Genomic DNA, 22598 nt, shown 5'->3' on the forward strand with positions numbered 1-22598 from the left:
ACAAATGCTAAAGGAACGTCTCTAAGTGGAAAACACAAAAGAAGAAAATGACCTACAAAAACATACCCAAAACACTTAAGAAAATGGTAATAGTAACATACATGTCGATAATTACCTTAAATGTGAATGGATTAAATGCTCCAACCAAAACACACAGGCTTGCTGATGGAAACAAAAACAAGACCCATATATATGCTGTCTACAAGAGACCCACTTCAGACCTAGGGACACATACAGACTGAAAGTGAGGGAATGGAAAAAGGTATTCCAAGAAAATGGAAATCAAAAGAATGCTGGAGTAGCAATACTCATATCAGATAAAATAGACTTTAAAATAAAGAATGTTACAAGAGACAAGGAAGGACCCTACATAATGATCAAGGGATCAATCTAAGAAGGAGATATAACAATTATAAATATATATGCACCCAATATAGGAGCACCTCAATACATAAGGCAACTGCTAAGAACTATAAAAGAGGAAATCAACAGTAACACAGTAAGAGTGGGGGACTTTAACACCTCACTTACAACAATAGAGATAATCCAGACAGAAAATTAATAAGGAAACACAAGCTTTTAAATGACACAATAGACCAGATAGATTTAGTTGATATTTATAGGACATTCTATCCAAAAACAGCAGATTACACTTTCTTCTCAAGTGCACATGAAACATTCTCCAGGATATATCACATCTTGGGTCACAAATCAAGCTTCAGTAAATTTAAGAAAATTGAAATCATACCAAGCATCTTTTCTGACCACAAGGCTATGAAATTAGAAATCAATTACAGGGAAAAAAACGTAAAAGCACAGACACATGGAGGCCAAATAATACATTACTAAATAACCCAGCGATCACTGAAGAAATCAAAGAGGAAACCAAAAAATACCTAGAGACAATGACAATGAAAATACAACGATCCAAAACCTATGGGATGCAGCAAAAGCAGTTCTAAGAGGGAAGTTTATAGCTATACACCCTACCTCAAGAAACAAGAAAAATCTCAAACAAGCAATGTAACCTTACACCTAGAAGAACTAGAAAAAGAAGAACAAATAAAACCCAAAGTTAGCAGAAGGAAAGAAATCATAAAGATCAGAGCAGAAATAAATGAAATAGAAACAAAGAAAACAATAGCAAAGATCAATAAAACAAAAAACTGGGTATTTGAGAAGATAAACAAAATTGATAAACCTTTAGCCAGACTCATCAAGAAAAAGAGGCAGAGGACTCAAATCAATAAAATTAGAAATGAAAAAGGAGAAGTTACAATAGACACCACAGAAATACAAAGCATCCTAAGAGATTACTACAAGCAACTCTATGCTAATAAAATGGACAACCTGGAAGAAATGGACAAATTCCTAGAAAGGTATAACCCTCCAAGACTGAACCAGGAATAAACAGAAAATATGAACAGACCAATCACAAGTAATGAAATTGAAACTGTGATTAAAAATCTTCCAACAAACAAAAGTCCAGGACCAGATGGCTTCACAGGTGAATTCTATCGAACATTTAGAGAAGAGCTAACACCTATCCTTCTCAAACTCTTCCAAAAAACTGCAGAGGAAGGATCACCCCAATCTCATTCTATGAGGCCACCATCAACCTGATACCAAAACCAGACAAAGATACTACAAAAAAAGAAAATTACAGACCAATATCACTGATGAATATAGATGCAAAAATCCTCAACAAAATACTAGCAAACAGAATCCAGCAACACATTAAAAGGATCATACACCATGATCAAGTGGGGTTTATCCCAGAGATGCAAAGATTCTTCAATATATGCAAATCAATCAATGTGATACACCATATTAACAAATTGAAGAATAAAAAGCATCTGATCATCTCAATAGAGGCAGAAAAAGCTTCTGACAAAAATCAACTCAATTTATGATAAAAACCTTCCAGAAAGTGGGCATAGAGGGAACTTACCTCAACATAATAAAGGCCATATATGACAAACCCACAACAAACATCATTCTCAATGGTGAAAAACAGAAAGCATTTCCTCTAAGATCAGGAACAATGGCAATCAGAGAAGAAAAAGAAATAAAACGAAGACAAATTGGAAAAGAAGAGTTAAAACTGTCACTGTTTGCAGATGACATGATACTATACATAGAGGATCCTAAAGATGCCACCAGAAAAGTACTAGAGCTAATCAATGGATTTGGTAAAGTTGCACGATACAAAATTAATGCTCAGAAATCTCTTGCGTTCCTATACACTAATGATGAAAAATCTGAAAGAGAAATTAAGGAAACACTCCCATTTACCATTGCAACAAAAAGAATAAAATACCTAGGAATAAACCTACCTAGGGAGACAAAAGTCCTGTATGCAGAAAACTATAAGACACTGATGAAAGGAATTAAAGATGATACCAACAGATGGAGAGATATACCATGTTCTTGGATTGGAAGAATCAATATTGTGAAAATGACTATACTAACCAAAGCAATCTACAGATTCAATGCAAGCCCTATTAAATTACCAATGGCATTTTTTACAGAACTAGAACAAAAAAATCTTAAAATCTGTATGGAGACACAAACGACCCCGAATAGCCAAAGCAGTCTTGAGGGAAGAAAATCGAGCTGGAGGAATCAGACTCCCTGACTTCAGACTATAAAAAAAAAGCTACAGTAATCAAGACAATATGGTACTGGCACAAAAACAGAAATATAGATCAATGGAACAGGATAGAAAGCCCAGAGATAAACCTATGCACCTATGGTCAACTAATCTATGACAAAGGAGGCAAGGATATACAATGGAGAAAAGACAGTCTCTTCAATAAGTGGTGCTGGGAAAACTGGACAGCTACATGTAAAAGAATGGAATAGAACACTCCCTAACACCATATACCAAAATAAACTCAAAATGGATTCGAGACCTAAATGTAAGACTGGACACTATAAAACTCTTAGAGGAAAACATAGGAAGAACACTCTTTGACATAAATCACAGCAAGATCTTTTTTGATCCACCTCTTAGAGTAATGGAAATAAAAACAAAAATAAACAAATGGGACCTAATGAAACTTCAAAGCTTTTGCACAGCAAAGGAAACCATAAACAAGACGAAAAGACAACCTTCAGAATGGGAGAAAATATTTGCAAACAAATCAACAGACAAAGTATTAATCTCCAAAATATATAAAGAGCTCATGCAGCTCAATATTAAAAAAACAAACACCCCAATCAAAAAATGGGCAGAAGACCTAAATAGACATTTCTCCAAAGAAGACATACAGATGGCCAAGAGGCACATGAAAAGATGCTCAACATCACTAATTATTAGAGAAATGCAAATCACAACTACAATGAGGTATCACCTCACACCAGTTAGAATGGGCATAATCAGAAAATCTACAAACAACAAATGCTGGAGAGGGTGTGGAGAAAAGGGAACCCTCTTACACTGTTGGTGGGAATGTAAATTGATATAGCCACTATGGAGAACAGTATGGAGGTTCCTTAAAAAACTAAAAATAGAATTACCATATGACCCAGCAACCCCACTACTGGGCATATACCCTGAGAAAACCATAATTCAAAAAGTCACATGCATCCCAATGTTCATTGCAGCACTATTTACAATAGCCAGGTCATGGAAGCACCCTAAATGCCCATCGATAGACGAATGGATAAAGAAGATGTGGTACATATATACAATGGAATATTACTTAGCCATAAAAAGGAATGAAATTCAGTCATTTGTAGAGACGTGGATGGACCTAGAGACTGTCATACAGAGTGAAGTAAGTCATAAAGAGAAAAACAAGTATCGTATATTAACGCATGTATGTGGAACGTAGAAAAATGGTACATATGAACTGGTTTGCAGGGCAGAAATTGAGACACAGAAGTAGAGAACAAATGTATGGACATCAAGGGGAGAAAGCGGCAGGAGGTGGTGGTGGTGGTATGATGAATTGGGAGACTGGGATTGACATGTTCACACTGATGTGTATAAAATGGATGACTAATAACAACCTGCTGTATAAAAAAGTAAATAAAATTAATTTTTTTTAAAAAAGCATTTAACAAAATCTATCACTCTTTTGTGGTAATAGCACTTAACAAACCAGGAATAGTAGTCAACGTCCTCAGCTTGTTAAAGAGTATCTAGGGAAAATCTACAACTAATATTATATTTAATGGTTTAAAAAATAATGTTTTCCCTCTAAGATCAAGAACAAAAAGGGTATCTACTCCCACTACTTCAACTCAACATTATACCAGGGGTACTAGCCAGGGTAATTAAGCAGAAAAAAAAAATGAGGCACCCATATTAAAAAGGAAGAAATAAGACAATCTCTACTTGCAAATGACATATTATATATAGAAAACCCTAAACAATATACACACATATACATAAAACTATGAAGATTAATAAAGTTCAACAAGTTTGCAGGATATAAGACCAATATACAAAAATCAATTGTATTTCTAGACATTAATGATCAACAATACAAAAATGAAATTAAGAAAACAATTCCATGTATAACATCTTCAAAAAATAGAATACTTAGCAATTATATTTTATGAAACAAGTACAAGACTTATAGAACACAAAAATGTTGGGGGAAAATGGAAAAGCACTATATGATGGACTGAAATGATACAGACCAGCCTCCCTGTAACCTATTAGAAATATGCTCTATTATGTTCAAGAATGTAAAATAAAATATGAACATAGTAAAGCAAAAATAATATTTACAAAACAATTTGGAAAACATCTGAAACAAAAATGTTACTTAATATGAGTAACAGCAGTTTAACACCAGAGAAGAAAGGATAAATGTATTTATTTATTTATTTATTTTGATTTATTATTTTTGGCTGCGTTGGGTCTTCATTGCTGTGCACGGGCTTTCTCTAGTTGCGGCGAGCGGGGGCTACTTTTCGTTGCGGTGAGTGGGCTTCTCATTGTAGTGGCTTCTCTTGTTGCGGAGCACAGGCTGTAGGCGTGCAGGCTTCAGTAGTTGTGGCTCGAGGGCTCAGTAGTTGTGGCTCACAGGCTCTAGAGCACAGGCTCAGTAGTTATGGCACACAGAATGAGTTGCTCCACGGCATGTGGGGTCTTCCTGGACCAGGGCTTGAACCTGTGTCCCCTGCATTGGCAGGCGGATTCTTAACCACTGCGCCACCAGGAAAGCCCTTAGTGTACTTAAAATGATGGAAAAGAACTATCCAAAATGAACTATAGAGAGAAGAAACTGAAAACTCTGAACAGAACTTCAGTAACCTCTGGAATAATATCAAACAGTCTAATATACATGAAATTGGAATTCCAGAATTGGGGGAAGGAGACAAACAAAAAAATTTGACGTAATAATGTCTGAATATTTTCCAAGTTTGATAAGAACTAAACAGACCTAAGAATCTCAACAGTATTTCTTCTCAAACAAAAGAAAGAAAAAAGAAACAATATAAAAGCACTTCACAATCAAATAGCTGAGAAGCATCAAAAAAGAGAAAATCTTAAAAGAAGCCAGATTTTTAAAATTACAGAAAGAAACCCAGAAAACACTTCCAGCATGACAACATGAGGAGTTCTGTGGACCTGCTCCCCAGTGAAACTGGTGAAAATTATTTTAAAAACAGCATTTAATTTAAAGCCTCTGAAAATGGTCATAAGAGTATACAGAAAATGAAGAAACATCTATTCATGAAAATCTATGAATATTTGGTAAGAAAAGTGAGAATCTGTGGTATTTGAACCTGGATTGCTCCCTCCCTCCGTGTTCCCAGCTCAGCAAGGTTGATACTCCACTCCAGATAAGTGTACTCAAGAACACAGGGCTATCTTTCCACACAGGTTCCAGCTGGAGAGCTTAAATAGCTGTTGATAAAGCTACGTTCTTGGTGAGTACAATTAGAAGGTGGGGACTCCCTTGTTCCACCCAGATACCACTCATGGAAGGGAGGGTCTACCTTGGTCATGGTACCACTGAGAATACTGCGACATCAATCACACTTTCCCTGGCTGGTAAGGTGGTGGTTCCGTATCAGAAGAAAGACAGGAAAACCTCAGGTTACGGCTCTTCACTCCACTGAGGGTTCAACCCCTTCAGTGGGATTGTCACTGAGAGAAGCATGTCATTATCCCCATTCCCAGCTCCAGGGCCATGGCTCAGAGATTTTGCCTGGAAGTGAAGGGGAAGCAGGTCATAAAATAGATACCTCCTAATCTTTTCCCAAAGGAATTGACTTCATTTGCAATAGAGCATGGAAAAGTTCAAGCCTAAGTGTGCCCTCAAAAACATTGGAGGTTGTGGTAGGGAGCAACTGTGAGGAAGATTCAGGGATTTGGTGAAGATTTGGGCTAAATCACAGACCGGCTAGTTTGAGGGAGAGAGCCAGGGAAGGAGACTGCTGGTAGAAGCCCTCCTAGGGTCGAATAACTATCAAACACTGACCCTGGGAACTGCTCTTTCAAGGGAGTCTGAATTTGATTAATCAGTAGAGCAATTTATACTTCCATGGCATTGTTGAAAACAATACAGCAATTAGCCAACAAAAAGTGAAAACTAACAGCTATGTGTGGCCAGAGAAAGAGAGAAGAAAGCCATTTGAAAGCATGGCCTCCCAGGAAGACTTTGGGCACACCAAAAGCTGTGGCTCCTGGAGGAGCAACATCAAAAGCTTAATACTTCAGAGGGTGGGGGAGAGAAACAGGCTTCACTAAAATAATCTACCCAGTCATTAAACAAATAAACAAGCAAATAAAAATAACAAACTGGAAAGGGGAACAGGGCCTAGAGTTGCTACAATATATTATCTAAAATGTTCAGATTCCAACAGAAAATTATGAGACATACAAAGAAACAAGAAAGTAGGACCCATACACTGGTTTTAAAAAACGCAGGCAACAGAAACTGCCTGTCAGCACAACCAAAAACAATCGAATTTAACAGAAAAAAACTTGAAAGTTGCCATTACAAATACGTTCAAAGAATTAAAGGAAATCATGCTTAAAGAAGTAAAGGAAGGTACAATGACCATGTCTCATCAGATAGATGAAAGGTTTAGAAATTATATATATAAAAGAAAGAACTAAATGGAAATTTTGGAGTTGAAAAGTACAAAAACTGAAATGGAAAATTCTCTAGAGAGGCTCAACAGTAGATTTGAACTGACAGAAGAAAGAATTAGCAAACTTGAAGGTAGATTGATAGAATTTATGCAATCCAAAAAACAAATGGAAAAAAAAATGAAGAAAAAACCAGAGCCTCTGTTAAATATGGGACATGATTAAGTGGACCAATGCATGTGTAATGAAGAAGGAAGCACAAGAGAGAGAGAAAGAAGCACAAAAAATATTCAAGACCACAATAGCTGAAAGATTCCCAAACTGATTGAAAAACACCAATCTACACATCGAGTAGTTCAAAGCACTTTAAGATAAATGCAAAGAGATTCAGAAACAGACACATGATAGTAAAAATACAGAAAGCCAACGACAAGGAGAAAATCTTGAATCAGCAAGAGTTAAAAACTGTCAACCAAGAATTCTAAATCCAGAAAAGCTATCTTTCAAAAATCAAGATAAAATAAAGATATTTCCAGATATACAAAAACTGAGAGAATTTTTTAAGCAGACCTGTCCTATAAGAAATACTAATGGAAAAAAAAAAAAAAAAGAAATACTAATGGGACTTCCTCAGGTTGAAAGCAAGTAACCCCAGATGATGATTCAAATCCATAAGGAAAAACAAAGAGTACCAGTAAAACAAATTACGAAAGTATAAAAGATAGTATAAGTACATATTTTTCTCCCTCTTTCTCTTAACCAATATTAAAAAGAGATGTATAAAATAATATGTATAATACATATCATATATATTATATCTATATTATATATAATGCATAAAATAACATGTACAATAATGTATTGTTGGGCATCTAACATACAGAAATGTAAATATATTTTAAACATAAACGTAAGAGTACAAAGAAGAAAGGTGGAGGCAAAGCTGTACTGGGCTAAGGAAATGACTACAGATGGTAAAGTAATAATTATAACAATGTATTGTTGGGCTTGTAACATTAATATATGTAATATGTATAACAATAATACCACAAAAAGGGGGAAAGTGTATAGAACTATATAGGAATAATGTTTCTATATCTCACTGGAATTAAGTTAGCATAAATCTGAAGATATTTAAGTTAGGCTTCTCTCATAAGCCCTAGAATAAACACTAAAAAAAACTTTTTTAAAAATTGAAAAAAATCATTAAAGAAATGTAATTGCTTCATTAGAAAATATTCATTTAGTGTAAAAGAAAGCAGTAAAAGAGGAAGAATAGAAGAACAAAAAAGACATGAGACATATAGAAAACAAAAAGTAAAATAGCAGACAGAAATAAAACTATATTAATAATACTAGAAGTGAATAAATGACCAGGACTTCCCTGGCAGTCCAGTGGTTAGGACTCCACACTTCCACTGCAGGGCACAAGGCTTCGATCCCTGGTTGGGTAACTAAGATTCTGCATGCCGTGCAGTGCAGCCAGAAAAAAAAAAGAAATTCAGTTTAATCCTAATCAAAATCCCAGCTGGCTTCTTTACAGAAATTGATTTTGAAATGTACATGGAAATACAGAAACCATAGAGTATTCAAAATAATTTTGAAAAAGAAGAAAAAAGTAGAGAACTTATAATTAATACCTAATTTTAAAACTTACTGTAAAACTGCAGAAATCAAGATTATGGTATTGGCATCAGAATAGATCTATAAATCAATGGAAAAGAATATAAAATCCAGAAATAGACCCACAAACATAGAGTCAATTGAATTTCAATAAAGATGTCAAGATAATTTAATGGGGAAAAGACAGTATTTTCTTTTTTTCTTTTTTTTGTTTTTGGCTGTGTTGGGTCTTCGTTGCTGCACACAGGCTTTCTCTAGTTGTGGCGAGCAGAGGCTACTCTTCACTGAGATACACGGGCTTCTCAGTGCGGCGGCTTCTCTTGTTGTGGAGCACAGGCTCTAGGTGCATGGACTTCAGTAGTTGTGGCACACGGGCTCAGTAGTTGTGGCATGTGGGCACTAGAGAGCGCAGGCTTCAGTAGTTGCAGCGGGTGGGATCAGAAGTTGTGGCTCATGGGCTCCAGGTGCATGGGCTTCAGTAGTTGTGGCACATGGGCTTAGATGCTCCTCAGCATGTGGGATTCTCCCAGAGCAGGGATCAAACCCATGTCCCCTGCATTGGCGGGTGGATTCTTAACCACTGCACAACCAGGGAAGTCCCAATGATGGTATTTTCAATCAATGATGTTGGTACAGCTTGACATCCACATGGAAAAAATCGAACCATGACTCATATTCCACACCATATGTTAAAATTATGTATGATGGGTAACGGACCTAAATGTAAAAGCTGAAACTATAAAAAGTCTAGAAGAAAATATAGGCACAAATATTTGTGACCATGGAGTAGGCAAACAAAAAGATAGATAGGACCTTAAAAAGAACGAACCTTAAAAGAAAAAATTGATAGACTGGAATTCAATAGAATTTAAAATGCCTGCTCCTTGAAAGACATGGTTACAAAAAGTGAACAGTCAAGGCATATACTGGGAGAAAATATTGCAAAACTTTTTTTTTTTTTCCTGTACGCAGGCCTCTCACTGTTGTGGCCTCTCCCGTTGAGGAGCACAGGCTCCGGACACACAGGCTCAGCGGCCATGGCTCACGGGCCCAGCCGCTCCGCGGAATGTGGGATCTTCCCGGATCGGGGCATGAACCCGTGTCCCCTGAATCGGCAGGTGGACTCTCAACCACTGCGCCACCAGGGAAGCCCATTGCAAAATATTTTGCAGATAAAAGACTTTTAGCCAAAATATATAAAGACAGCTTAAAACTCAATAATAAGAATTTTATAATAATATAGCCCAATAAAATAAATCCATTATAATTAAACAGTAAGAATAAAAAACACAATTTAAAATATAAAAATTACTAGAACAGAAATTTTATTTTTAAGAAGATACATGGGTGGAAAGTAATATATTAGAAGATATTCAGCATCATTAGTCATCAGTGAAATACAAATTAAATCCACAATGAAACAACCAATGGGTCACTGAAGAAATCAAAGAGGAAATAAAAAAATATCTGGAGACAAATGAAACACAATGATCCAAAATATATAGGGAAAACAAACTTATGGTTACCAAAGGGGAAAGGGGGTTGGGGGATAAATCGGGAGTTTGAGATTAGCAGATGCAAACTACTATATATAAATTAGATAAACAACAAGGTCCTACTGTAGAGCACAGGGAACTATATTCAATATCCTGCAATAAACAATAATGGAAAAGAATATGAAAAATAATATTTATGTATATGTATAACTGAATCACTTTGCTGTACACCAGAAACTAACACAACATTGTAAATCAACTATACTTCAATAATATATATATATACATATATATATATGAGATACAGCAAAAGCAGTTCTAAGAGATAAATTATAGTGATACAAGCCTACCTCAGGAAACAAGGAAATCCTCAAATAAGCAATTTAACCTTACAGCTAAAGGAAATATAAAAAGAAAAACAAAATCTCAAATTAGTAAAAGGAAAGAAATAAATATCAGAGTGGAAATAGAGATTTAAAAATTAATAGAAAAGATCAGTGAAAACAAGAGTTGGTTCTTTGAAAAGATAAACAAAATTGATAAACCTTTAGCCAAACTCATTAAGAAAAAAAGAGAGAGGGCCCAAATAAATAAAATCAGAAATGAAAGAGAAGTTACAACTGACTCATAGAAATACAAAGGATCACATGGCATTGTTAACAACAATTATAAGACAATAAAATGGACAACCTAGAAGAAACGGACAAATTTTGAGAAATGTACAATCTGCCAACACTGAATAGGGTAAATATAAAGTATGAACAGACCGATTACCAGTAAAGTAATTGAATCAATAATTTAAAAACTCCCAACAAACAAAAGTCCAGGACCAGACAGATTTGTAGGTAAATTCTACAAAACACTTAAGAGTTAACACCTATCCTCAAACTATTGCAAAAAATTGCAGAGGAAGGAATGCTTCCAAATTCATTACATGAGGCCAGCATCACCCTGATACCAAAACCAGAAAAAGACAACAGAAAAAAAGAAAATTACGGGCAAGTATCACTGATGAACATAGATGCAAAAATCCTCAACAAAATATTATCAAACTGACTTCAACAATACATTAAAAGGATCATATACCATGATCAAGTGGGATTTATCCCAAGGATGCAAGGATGATTTAATAACTGTAAATCAATCAATGTGATACACCATATTAACGGAATGAAGAATAAAAACCATCTGATCATCTCAATAGGTGCAGAAAAATCTTTTGGCACAATGCAAATTCCGTTTATGATAGCAACTGTCAAAAAATGTGCATAGAAGAAACATACTTCAACATAATAAAGGCTATATTACACAGCCAACGTCATACTCAATGGTGAAAAGCTGAAAGCATTTCCTCTAAGATCAGGAGTAAGACAAGGATGCCCACTCTCACCACTTTTATTCAACGTAGTATTGGAAGTCCTAGCCACAGCAAACAGACAAGAAAAAGAAATAAAGGGCATCCAAATTGGAAAGGAAGAAGTAAAACTGTCACTGTTTGCAGATGACATGATAACCCATATAGAAAATCCTAAAGACACCACCAAAATAGTGTAAGAAGTAATAAATAAATTCAGGGAAGTTGTAGGATGCAAAATTAATATACAGAAATCTGTTCTGTTTCTACATGTTAATAATGAACTATCAGAAGAAGTTAAGAAAACAGTCCCATTTACAACTGCATCAAAAAGAATAAAATACCTAGTAATAAATCTAGCCAAGGATGTAAAAGACCTGTACTCTGAAAACTATAAGACATTGATGAAAGACATTGAATCAACACAAACAAATGGAAAGATATACCAGGCTCATGAAGTAAAAGAATTAATACTGTTAAAATGACCATACTTCCCAAGGCAATCTACATATTCAGTGCAAGCCTACCAAAGCATCAATGGCATTTTTCATAGAACTAGAACAATTAATTCTAAAATTTGTATGGAAACACAAAATACCCCATATATTGTTTCCCTAATTACCTACTCTTCAGCCATTTGGGGTTTATTTGACGTTCTCTGAACACCTCTAAATACTTTTGGCCTTTTCTTAACGTTACATTTCCTCTCTTCTCCACCTATAAACATCTACTTCAAAGTCCAGCCCACTTTTCACTTTTTCTAGAAACCTCCACCAATTTCCAAAAGCAAAAGTAATCATTGCTTCTTGTGAGCTTCCACAACACTTTGTCCTTATCTCCATTCTAGTACTAATCTCATATATTACAGTTGTTATTTCGATGTCTGGCTTCCATGCCAAATACAAGCTCTTGAGGATAATGCTTATGTATTATTTATTTTTGCATCACCAAAATCTTGCTATGTCTCTGAATGTGATGAAAGATATTTTTGTTGAATCAATGAATGAGTTAAATGAATGACTAGGGAAATTATTAGATGAACATATGAGTTTACTAAAATGACGTTTTGAATAAGAAATTCTGTTAACTTAGACTGAAGCATTTGTTTTTTAGAATAAAAAGATCTTAATTTTAAAAAGAAATTCAAAGACATTAATGAAAAAGAATTAACACTTACCTCTGTGTATTCATCAAAAGTATGATCTTCTGCCTGAAAAGTCTCTATCAGCTTAACTGCAGTCCCATCAAGGAGCCAATTGTATTTTTCAACTGAAAATTAATAATCTAACTTAAATCTCAGTAACACCCCCTTAAAAAGGTAAAGGGCTTGTTTTATATAGTCATAGAATGGAGTAGCCTATTCAATTAAATATTATTAATAGACTATTAACATACACTAATAGGAACAGACAGAATAACATAAAATAGACTTAATAAGCAAACCAGGTTAAATGCAAACTTTTAAAATAAAGATAATAGGGTATGTAAAATAACTTAGAGGTACAGATAAGCCAGTCAATAAAAGGTTTTGGTTAATGGAATGTCAAATAACAACTATCTATCCTGACCCCATAACACACTTGAGGAGGCTACTGAGCTGCAGACTCTTCAAAACTATTCTTAGAAATTACCTTGCTTTTGCCCTTGATTTAACTTTCTCCTTATGCCAACAACTCTTCTCTCTACATTTTGGCTTTGTGACCCTGCTCCAATTAACATTCACCCTTTGGACTGAACAACAGAATTCAAGTTTCTTGGGTTTGATCCATGACTCTGCCAAAAGCTGTGCCTATGCTCACTTCTGGCTCTCTGCTCTTTCATGACAGATCCAGACAACCAAATAACTGACCAAATTCTAGTGAAATAAAATGGCATTATTTTATGGCAAAAAAAGAGATATAATATTATGTGTCATATATACCATATGTCTCATAATGTTTTCTTGCACCTTCTAAGTTACGATGTACTGCCACCTTCAGTGTTTCAAGAGCCCATTTTAACACATGTTCAGGAAGTTCTGTGTCAAGATTCACAGTTGTTGAAGTTCCTGATAGCCAAGAGGGTACTGTTTGGACATTCTAACATAAATAAAAATGACAATTCATGAAATAAATATCTGTGCAATTGATCTATATGTAGATCTTATACTATACTTTTAAAAATTCATTTCAGATTTCAGCGGTCCAAGAAAAGATAACCTGATGCAAAATAATGATTTAAAATTGTCTGTAGTCTAATATAAAACCTTAGTTGGGTTAGCTTTCTATCATTCAACAAATATTTATTGAGGAACTATAATGTTGAAGTGATTATACTAGAAAGCTCTAGAAAGAACAAACATGACTTGGATCTTGTTCTTAAGAAGTTCACAACTCAGTAGGGAACATGAGACATACACAAAAATATCAATTCATAACTGCAATAAAAGTTATAAGAAGAAAAAAGTCATTTCAAGCCAGGAAACTTTCTCAAAGAGAAAGCACTTTTAACTTAAAATAACCTGGAGGATGGAAAGAAAACAACGAGTTATAACATTTAATGTACATATACACTTTATAGATCTTCAAGTCAATTTAAAAGTTCAAAAAAGGGCCATAAAAAGAAACCCAATGGGCAGAGTCACAGATGTAGAAAACAAACTTATGGTTACCAGGGGGTAAGGAGGAAGGAGGGATAAATTGAGAGATTGGGATTGATATATACACACTACTATATATAAAATAGATAACTAATAAGGATCTACAGGGAATTCTACTCAATACTCTGTAATGACCTATATGGGAAAAGAATCTAAAAAAAAAGACTGGGTATGTGTATATGTATAACCAATTCACTTTGCTGTACACCTGAAACTAATGCAACATCATAAACCAACTATACTCTAATAAAAATTTTTTAAAAAAGAAACCCAATGGATAAGAATAAAGAAATACCTGCAGAGCTTCAGCTATTCGCTCAACCAAACCCAAAACAACATCTTCCAAATCTTGAAAAGTAGGATAAAATTCCATTTTATCATCATCAAACGTCAATTCCATCTTAAATATCGGCAGCCCTCGTTGATCTTCTTGGTCAAAGAGTTTTACAAATCCTTCTACAGTTCTCTTTAAGAGCTCTTTTAGCTGCATGATGCCATAAGTTATTATTACTTTAGAAAGTACAAACTGAACCTTTAACTAAAATCAGTAACCTATTGCCTATAATTAATTCACTCTACCAATCCATTTAGTCCTGAAAATTATCTTCATTCAGCAAAATATGTTCTTAATAAATATAGTCTAAAATAAATAGGACAAAATATACAAACTTTAATTTTTCTATGGAATATCAACAATCTTAAAATGGCAACTCAGAATCTTCTACATCCTTTAGTAATTCTGTCCCGGGTACAGAAAAAGTTCCAGAAGACCCAACAATATGTTAAAGACTGAGGGGAGGAGAGGCCTGAAACCTAAGTTTGGGGGTGTCATGAGGCGACATGTATACAGGGCAAGGGACAGTAGTGTACTAGAGCTAGCTCCTACAATTATAAGAGCCAATTGTTAAACATTCAAGAATTTTGTGAGCCAGATACGAAACTCTTGGATGCTTGAAAATCACTATGGTGGGAATATTTACCCCATGGAAATTGGCAAACACTACAAACCAGTGCTTTTTCTCCTGGGGTCAGATTTCCAGCACATCACTAGGTGAGAGTGAAGCCACTGGAACTTAGAAACGTGCACTATAAGTTACCAAAGTATGAATAATGCTTTCTTATGCAGAACCAACTATTAGAAATTTAAGCAAGGTACACAAACTTATATCTAAATAATCTTCAAAACATTCCTCATCTCTTTACTTCTTATCATATAATCATAGTCCTCTTAAGAGCATAAAGGTAAAAGGAAATCATGTATATTCATTACAGTATTACATACCAGATATATATATATATAAAAAAATTCCCTTTAAAAATGGCAAAATTGAGGCTTCCCTGGTGGCGCAGTCGTTGAGAATCTGCCTGCCAGTGCAGGAGACACGGGTTCGGGCCCTGGTCTGGGAAGATCCCACATGCTGCTGAGCAACTAGGCCTGTGAGCCACAACTACTGAGTCTGCGTGTCTGGAGCCTGTGCTCCACAACAAGAGAGGCCGCGATAGTAAGAGGCCCACGCACCGCGATGAAGAGTGGCCCCCGCTTGCCACAACTAGAGAAAGCCCTCGCACAGAGACGAAGACCCAACACAGCCAAAAATAAATATAAAAATAAATTAATTAATTTAAAAAATACAGCAGGCTTGGAAGTCCTTCTACCTGTGTTTAAAAAAAAAAAGGCAAAATTCATGGAATCTTTGAAGGTCTTTACCAAAAGGAAAAGTTTTTATTCAAAACTATTTTTCTAGGATTACATTTCTACAATAGTAAAAATTCAAGGAGCCCATAAAATAATTGTATAAAATTCATATTCTCTTTCTGTTTGTCATTTAAAGACGATCAATAACATTTCGAACCAAGATTTTATTGAGAACAAAACAAGAATCAATTAACTTGTAATTTCGTAAGTTCAAAAATATGTTCACTAGGATAGTACTTTTGTTAATTTACTCCAATAAAGCTATAGATAATTAGTTTATAGCCTTTAAGCATGAATCCAGTAATCAATCATAATATTGACACATATTTCTAGACTTACCTCTCATTTTATTTTTTATTTTTATTATTTTTAGATTTTATTTATTTATTGGCTGTGTTGGGTCTTCATTGCTGCGCACAGGCTTTCTCTAGTCGCAGCAAGTGGGGGCTACTCCTCATTGTGGCGCGCGGGCTTCTCACTGCGGTGGCTTCTCTTGTTGCAGAGCAGGGCTCTAGGCACACAGGCTCAGTAGTTGTGACTCACCGGCTCTAGAGCACAGGCTCAGTAGTTGTGGCACACGGGCTTAGTTGCTCCGTGGCATGTGGGATCTTCCCAGACCAGGGCTCGAACCCATGTCCCCTTCATTGGCAGGCAGATTCTTAACTGCTGCGCCACCAGGGAAGCCCTTACCTCTCATTTTTAGACTGCTTCCAGAAATGAAGCACTTTTCTGCTAAAGTTATTTAAACAAAATTATAGTAAAAGTCTTTCTTAATTTATTTCAAAATAATTATACAGCACTATATCTAAAGATTTATTTAAAATACTAAAGTAAATTCAATAACATTATCATTTAAAATATACAAAACCTATTTACCTGATTTGACATAAGTGTGGAAACACAGTTATAAAATGCATCCAGTTTCTCAGGTTTAATGCCTTCTAGTGACTCCTTCTTGGTAAAGAGACTTATAACCTTTGGATACCAAGTGTTCATTATCTTCTCTTCTGCCTTTCTAGCTTGTATTGATAAATCATTTTTCAGTGATTCACAATCAATTGGGCCTTTACCTCTATTTATGAAAAAAAATGATTTAAAGCAAACAATAGATATTGGTCATGATACAAAATTATTGAAACAAGATAAATTAAAAAATTTTTTAACCTAAGAAAAGTCCTGAGTATTTATCAATCACTTTTTAAAATTATATAGTCAAAATATAGACTCAAGCAGGAGACATTAAAATTTTAAATGTTAATTAATAAATATGGGATTTTACCTAATTCCAGTTAAGTCTAGCAAAACTGTATTGGCAAATGTTGTATAACCAAGGTCCAATAACATTTTCATAGTTGGATGAACAATGTACAAACTAGCTAATATTTGATTTCTTGTCTGCAGATAGTTAGAATGCCAACGCTTAGAATAATCCAGGCCTCTGGAAAAGCAAAACACGGTATCAAACAGGATTCAAATGATACATTCTAAATTTTAGGAAATAATATTTATGACATGGAATTAGTATCAAAGTGAGAAGACTGGGGATTGAGAAGGGAGAAATGTACTCAGCAATGGGAAACTTAGGAGATAAGCATGTAATAAAAATACATCAAGATCTTGAGAGTTCATTATCTTCAGAGACATCAGAGATCATTTGTGTGTAAGGCAGGCTGATGGGCCAGGCATGAGTTCCCTAACTTCCACTGTACTCTGGTTCAGTTACCCTGGGTAGAGATAAACAAACTCAGTCCTTAGGATTGGGAAGAAGAGACAGAGAAATCTGTCTGGCAAACTCCAAAGCTTACTTAAGGCCGAGTTGAGTTATACATCCATAAATGTTCCCACAAATTGCATAAGCAACAACTAGATAAGTTCAATGTAGAGGATACCTTTGGGGAAAAACAAAAACAGTAGTACTATTTTTTCTTTTACATGTTTTCAAAACACTTTTGAGCTTCACAGCTGTAGCCTTGAATGAAAGATCTGTTTATTTTCAATCTGTTATCAAAACCTAGATACAGTACTATTTTATAAAAATTTTACTTACACAGGGGATTCAGGTAAACGGCCTCCTTCATCTTCAAGCCATTTAACTGGAGGTCTCACAAGAACACTCCTCACTCAAAAAAAAAAAAAAGTATATATACACATATATTTTATAGATAGATAGATAGATAGATAGGTTAATGCTTCTTGACAATCCTTGCAAGACTTAACTGAAATCAAAGTTTCTAACTTTTGATAATGGATAGTATAGTTTAATATGAATCAAAATGAGTATAAGAAAAAAATCCCTTATGTGAAACAAAATCATGCTCTTGGTACAATTTCAGCCCTGCTTTGGAGGTGAATTCAGATACAGTAAAGCTTTAATAAGTTCTCAGTTTTTCTCATCCTATCTATTCAAAGGTCACTGGCATGGTCACTTAAAACAATTAATCCAATTAAAAATTGCGAAGGTTAAATCCCTAATAAATATCCCCAAACACATTAATATTTTCTTACAATCCTGTAAATAGTATAACCATAAAGACAAAGTAAAAAATTAAAAAGCTATTAAGCACATAAAAATTACAAAAAGTACCCTTAAAAACAGTGTCCTTAAATTACAAAGATTTGACTAGGTTATAGGCTCAAAGTTAAAACTTTAAAAATATCTAAGAAATATATATAGCTAAACATATAATGTTCATTATTCATATTTCTACTTTCGATTGGGAGAGGTGGGGGAACAAGCAAGCTTGGTGTGTGTTAAATACCACTTACCCAAATATCTCTTCATGCTTTTTTCAAAATCACTTGACACCTCATTTATGAGACTTTGAATGAGTTCTTCTCTTTCTTTCCCTTCCTTTAAAGACTCAGGTATCAGCATTAACATGTGATCCAGCCATTCCTGCTGAATAGGTACTATGGGACTACTCTCTACACATTGTTTCAAATAAATATAGTTGAACTGAGAATGTAATAAGAAAAAATTAAATGTTCTAAATGGTGTAGCATTTCAATGATACATGTGAAATGTAGCATTCCAGAGTAAAAATATTATGAAAAATAACATGTTTTCAGAATAAAAATATTTTATCCAAAAGTACAACCTACAAAGAAACTATTTTACATTTTTATTTATGATGCGTTCTCTCCAAATTAATGTTCTTAGTATACTCTTCACTTTCTCAAGGCAAAACAAACATCCTTAATCTAACTTACTATTCCTTCATTTAACAAATATTCATTAATTCAACAAATATTCAGGTATTTTTCCAAATGCTGAGGATATAGTAATAAACAAAACAGACAAAGCCCCACTCTCTTGGAGATACTATTCTGGTATACTAGCATCATAATATAATTTCATAAATTCTCCCATAACAATGAGTAGTCTGACAAAAATAGACATGAACAAATGGAAAGACAGTACTTGATCTTGGTAAAGATATTTTAACATCATGAAAATTTAAAGTTGTCCCAAAATCAAGTTAATGCAATACCAATAAAAATATCTACACACATTTTTAAGAAACTAGACAAGTAGAGACTAAAGTTCAAGTGGAAAAATAAATAGCCAAGAAATCCCTGAGAAAGAATATTTGTAAGGAAGAACTATTCCTAGGAGACATTAAAACATACTATAAAGTCTCCCTGATGAAATAGTGTGGTACAGGTACATGAATAGACACACCACTGGGGAAAAAAAAAAATAGAAAGTCCAGGTATAGCTTCAGTCCATAGGAAAATGTAGCATATGATAAATGTGGCACCCCAAATCACTGAAGCAAAGATAAAGATTTTAGTAAATATTTCTGGGACAACTGGTTAGCCATTTGGGAAAAGATAAATTTAACACATATCTTCCAACATACACAAGAATAAATTCCAAATAGATCAGAAATTTAATTAAACTAAATAATAAAACTATACAAGGCCAGAAAAAACCTGATAAAATTCTTCTATAATTAAGCATAGGGAAAGACTTTATAACTATGATTCAAATTCCAGGTACAAAAAAGGAAAAAAAGATTGACAAATTCTGACTACATAAAATTTAAATGTTTGCATGTTTTAAAAATATCATAATAAAAAAGGTCAAAAGACTACTGACAATCTGGGAGAAAATATTTGCAAAGTATATCTCAAATAAAGGGGAAAGAATGCTTAAAAATTTAGGAGATGGGTGAAACTTGAGGACATTATGCTAAATGAAATAGGCCAATGACAAAAAGATAAACACCTTATGATTCCACTTATATGAGGTATCTACAGTAGTCAAATTAATAAAACAGAAAATAGAATGCCACTTGCCAGAGACTAGGGGGAAAAGGAAATGGAGAGTTGTTTCATGAGTGTAGAGTTTCAGTTTTACAATATGAGAATATTCTGGAGATTAGTTGCACAATGTGAAAATACTTAACACCACTGAACAGTACACTTTATTTATTTTTTTTAAAAAAATATTTATTTATTTATTTATTTTTGGCTGTGTTGGGTCTTTGTTTCTGTGTGAGGGCTTTTTCTAGTTGCGGCAAGCAGGGGCCACCCTTCATCGCGGTGCGCGGGCCTCTCACTATCGCAGCCTCTCTTGTTGCGGAGCACAGGCTCCAGACGCGCATGCTCAGTAGTTGTGGCTCACGGGCCTATTTGCTCAGCAGCATGTGGGATCTTCCCAGACCAGGGCTCGAACCCATGTCCCCTGCATTGGCAGGCAGATTCTCAACCACTGCACCACCAGGGAAGCCCCTAGTTATTTCTTTTTACTTAATTTATTTATATATTTTTGGCTGCAATGGGTCTTCATTGCTGGGCACAGGCTTTCTCTAGTTGCCGGGGGCTACTCTTCATTGCGGTGTGCGGGCTTCTCATTGCGGTGGCTCCTCTTGTTGCGGAGCACGGGCTCTAGGCATGCAGGTTTCAGTAGCTGTGGCACATGGGCTCAGCAGTTGTGGCAGCACAGTCTTAGTTGCTCCACGGCATGTGGGATCTTCCGGGACCAGGGCTCAAACCTGTGTCCCCTGCATTGCCAGGTGAATTCTTAACCACTGTGCCACCAGGGAAGTCCTGAACAGTACATTTTAAAATAGTGAAGATGGTGGGACTTCCCTGGTGGTGCAGAGTAGGTTTCTCACATGTTATGGGTTAGCAATTTAAAAACAGTTTATGTGTATTCTAGAATTTAACAAAATAAGTAAATATACTGTGGTTCATAAAAGCTAGGTTTCTGACTGGGAGAGAAGGGAGCAACAAATAAGGAAAGAGGGAAGACTAGAATGAACCCAGTGATATTAAATTGGAATAGGAGGCATAAGTGTAAACTCGTGGTTTTTAAGATAGATAGACAGATGATAGAAGGAAGGATGGATGGATAGATAGATAAATTATGTTTCCTCAAGGATGAATAAGAAAGTCCACGTTGGTGAAGCATAAAATATGATACAGAGCGTGGTGAGAGGAGAGGCAGGAGAATAGGTAGGAGTCATATTACAGAAAGCCTTGCATACACATTAAGATTTAATTCTGTATGTTATGGGAAGCCACTGATGGCTATTGTAGTCAAGGGGAAAGAGGAAGACCTGATCTAAGGCTAGGACAAAAAGAGGACTGATTGGAGAAATATTCGTAGCATTTGGGGACTAATTGTATGGCAGAGAGAGGGGGAAAAAGAAGTTAAGACTCAGGTGTATTAAGCATGAGTGATTGGGTAAATAGCGATAACTAGAAGAGAGAATAAGGAGGAAGAGACGTCTTATGGAAGAAGCTGATAAGTTCATTTCTTCTGACATGTTGAATTTGAGGTATTTGTGCATCAAAATCTATGGGAGTCATCAAAATATGGAAGGTACTTGAAATCAGAAGAGAATCATCCAGGAAGATTCAAGGAAAGAGAACACTGGGCCACAGTCAGGCAGGGAAGCGAAACCCATGAAGATGACAGAGAAATAATATTTAGAGAACTAGAAAAATAAGTATAAGGGCATTTAAAAGGAAATGAATATTCAGCAGTGTCAAAAATCAGCTGGAATTGTCACTATTTTTTATTTTAGCCGTACTAATGGGTATGTAGTGATAACTCATCACAGTTTTAATTTACATTTCCCTAACAGTTAATAATGTTGAGCATCTTTGATGTGCTTATTTGCCATCCATATATCCTCTTTGGTAAAATGTCTAGTCATGTCTTTTACTCATTTTCTAATTGGAGTTTTTGTTTTTATCCTGTTAGTTTTGAGAGTTCTTAAATATTCTAGATACAAGTCCTTTGTTGGATATGTGATTTGTGAATATTTTCTTGCAGTATGTAGCATGTTTTTTCATCCTCTTAACAGAATCTTTCACCTAGCTATAGTTTTTAATTTTTATGAAATAAAATTTATTGGTTTTTTTATGGATTGTGCTTTTTATTTTTTTATTTTTTGGCCGTGCTGCGCAGCACGCAGGATCTTAGTTCCCCGAACATGGATTGAACTCATGCCCACTGCAATGGAAGTGCAGAGTCTTAACCACTGAACAGCCAGGGAAGTCCCAGACTGCTTTTTTAAATTGGGTACAGTTGATTTACAATATATATTAGTTTTAGATGTACAACATAGTGATTCAAAATTTTTATAGATTATACTCCATTTAAAGTTATAAAATATAGGCTATATTCCCTGTGCTATACCATGTATCATTATAGCTTATTTATTTTATACATAGTAGTTTGTACCTCTTAATCACCTACCCCTATCTTGCCCCTC

The 22598-nt window shown here is 34.9% G+C and overlaps 1 protein-coding gene across 1 annotated transcript in view; it reads right to left on the bottom strand.

Moving 5' to 3' along the window:
* Positions 1–22598, bottom strand: part of DNAH12 (dynein axonemal heavy chain 12) — a gene marked incomplete at its 3' end in the record, with an annotated part of 229017 nt that overhangs the window by 162165 nt on the left and 44254 nt on the right. The window contains exons 6-12 of the mRNA XM_079935786.1: positions 18634–18823; positions 17915–17987; positions 17147–17305; positions 16744–16939; positions 14467–14655; positions 13455–13611; positions 12711–12802 (exon numbers count right to left, since the gene is read on the bottom strand). Coding sequence (XP_079791912.1) covers positions 12711–12802; positions 13455–13611; positions 14467–14655; positions 16744–16939; positions 17147–17305; positions 17915–17987; positions 18634–18823 — 1056 coding nt within the window. The remainder of the gene's footprint in view (positions 1–12710; positions 12803–13454; positions 13612–14466; positions 14656–16743; positions 16940–17146; positions 17306–17914; positions 17988–18633; positions 18824–22598) is intronic.

Source organism: Stenella coeruleoalba, assembly GCF_951394435.1.
Source record: "Stenella coeruleoalba genome assembly, chromosome: 10".
NCBI lineage: Eukaryota > Metazoa > Chordata > Mammalia > Artiodactyla > Delphinidae > Stenella > Stenella coeruleoalba.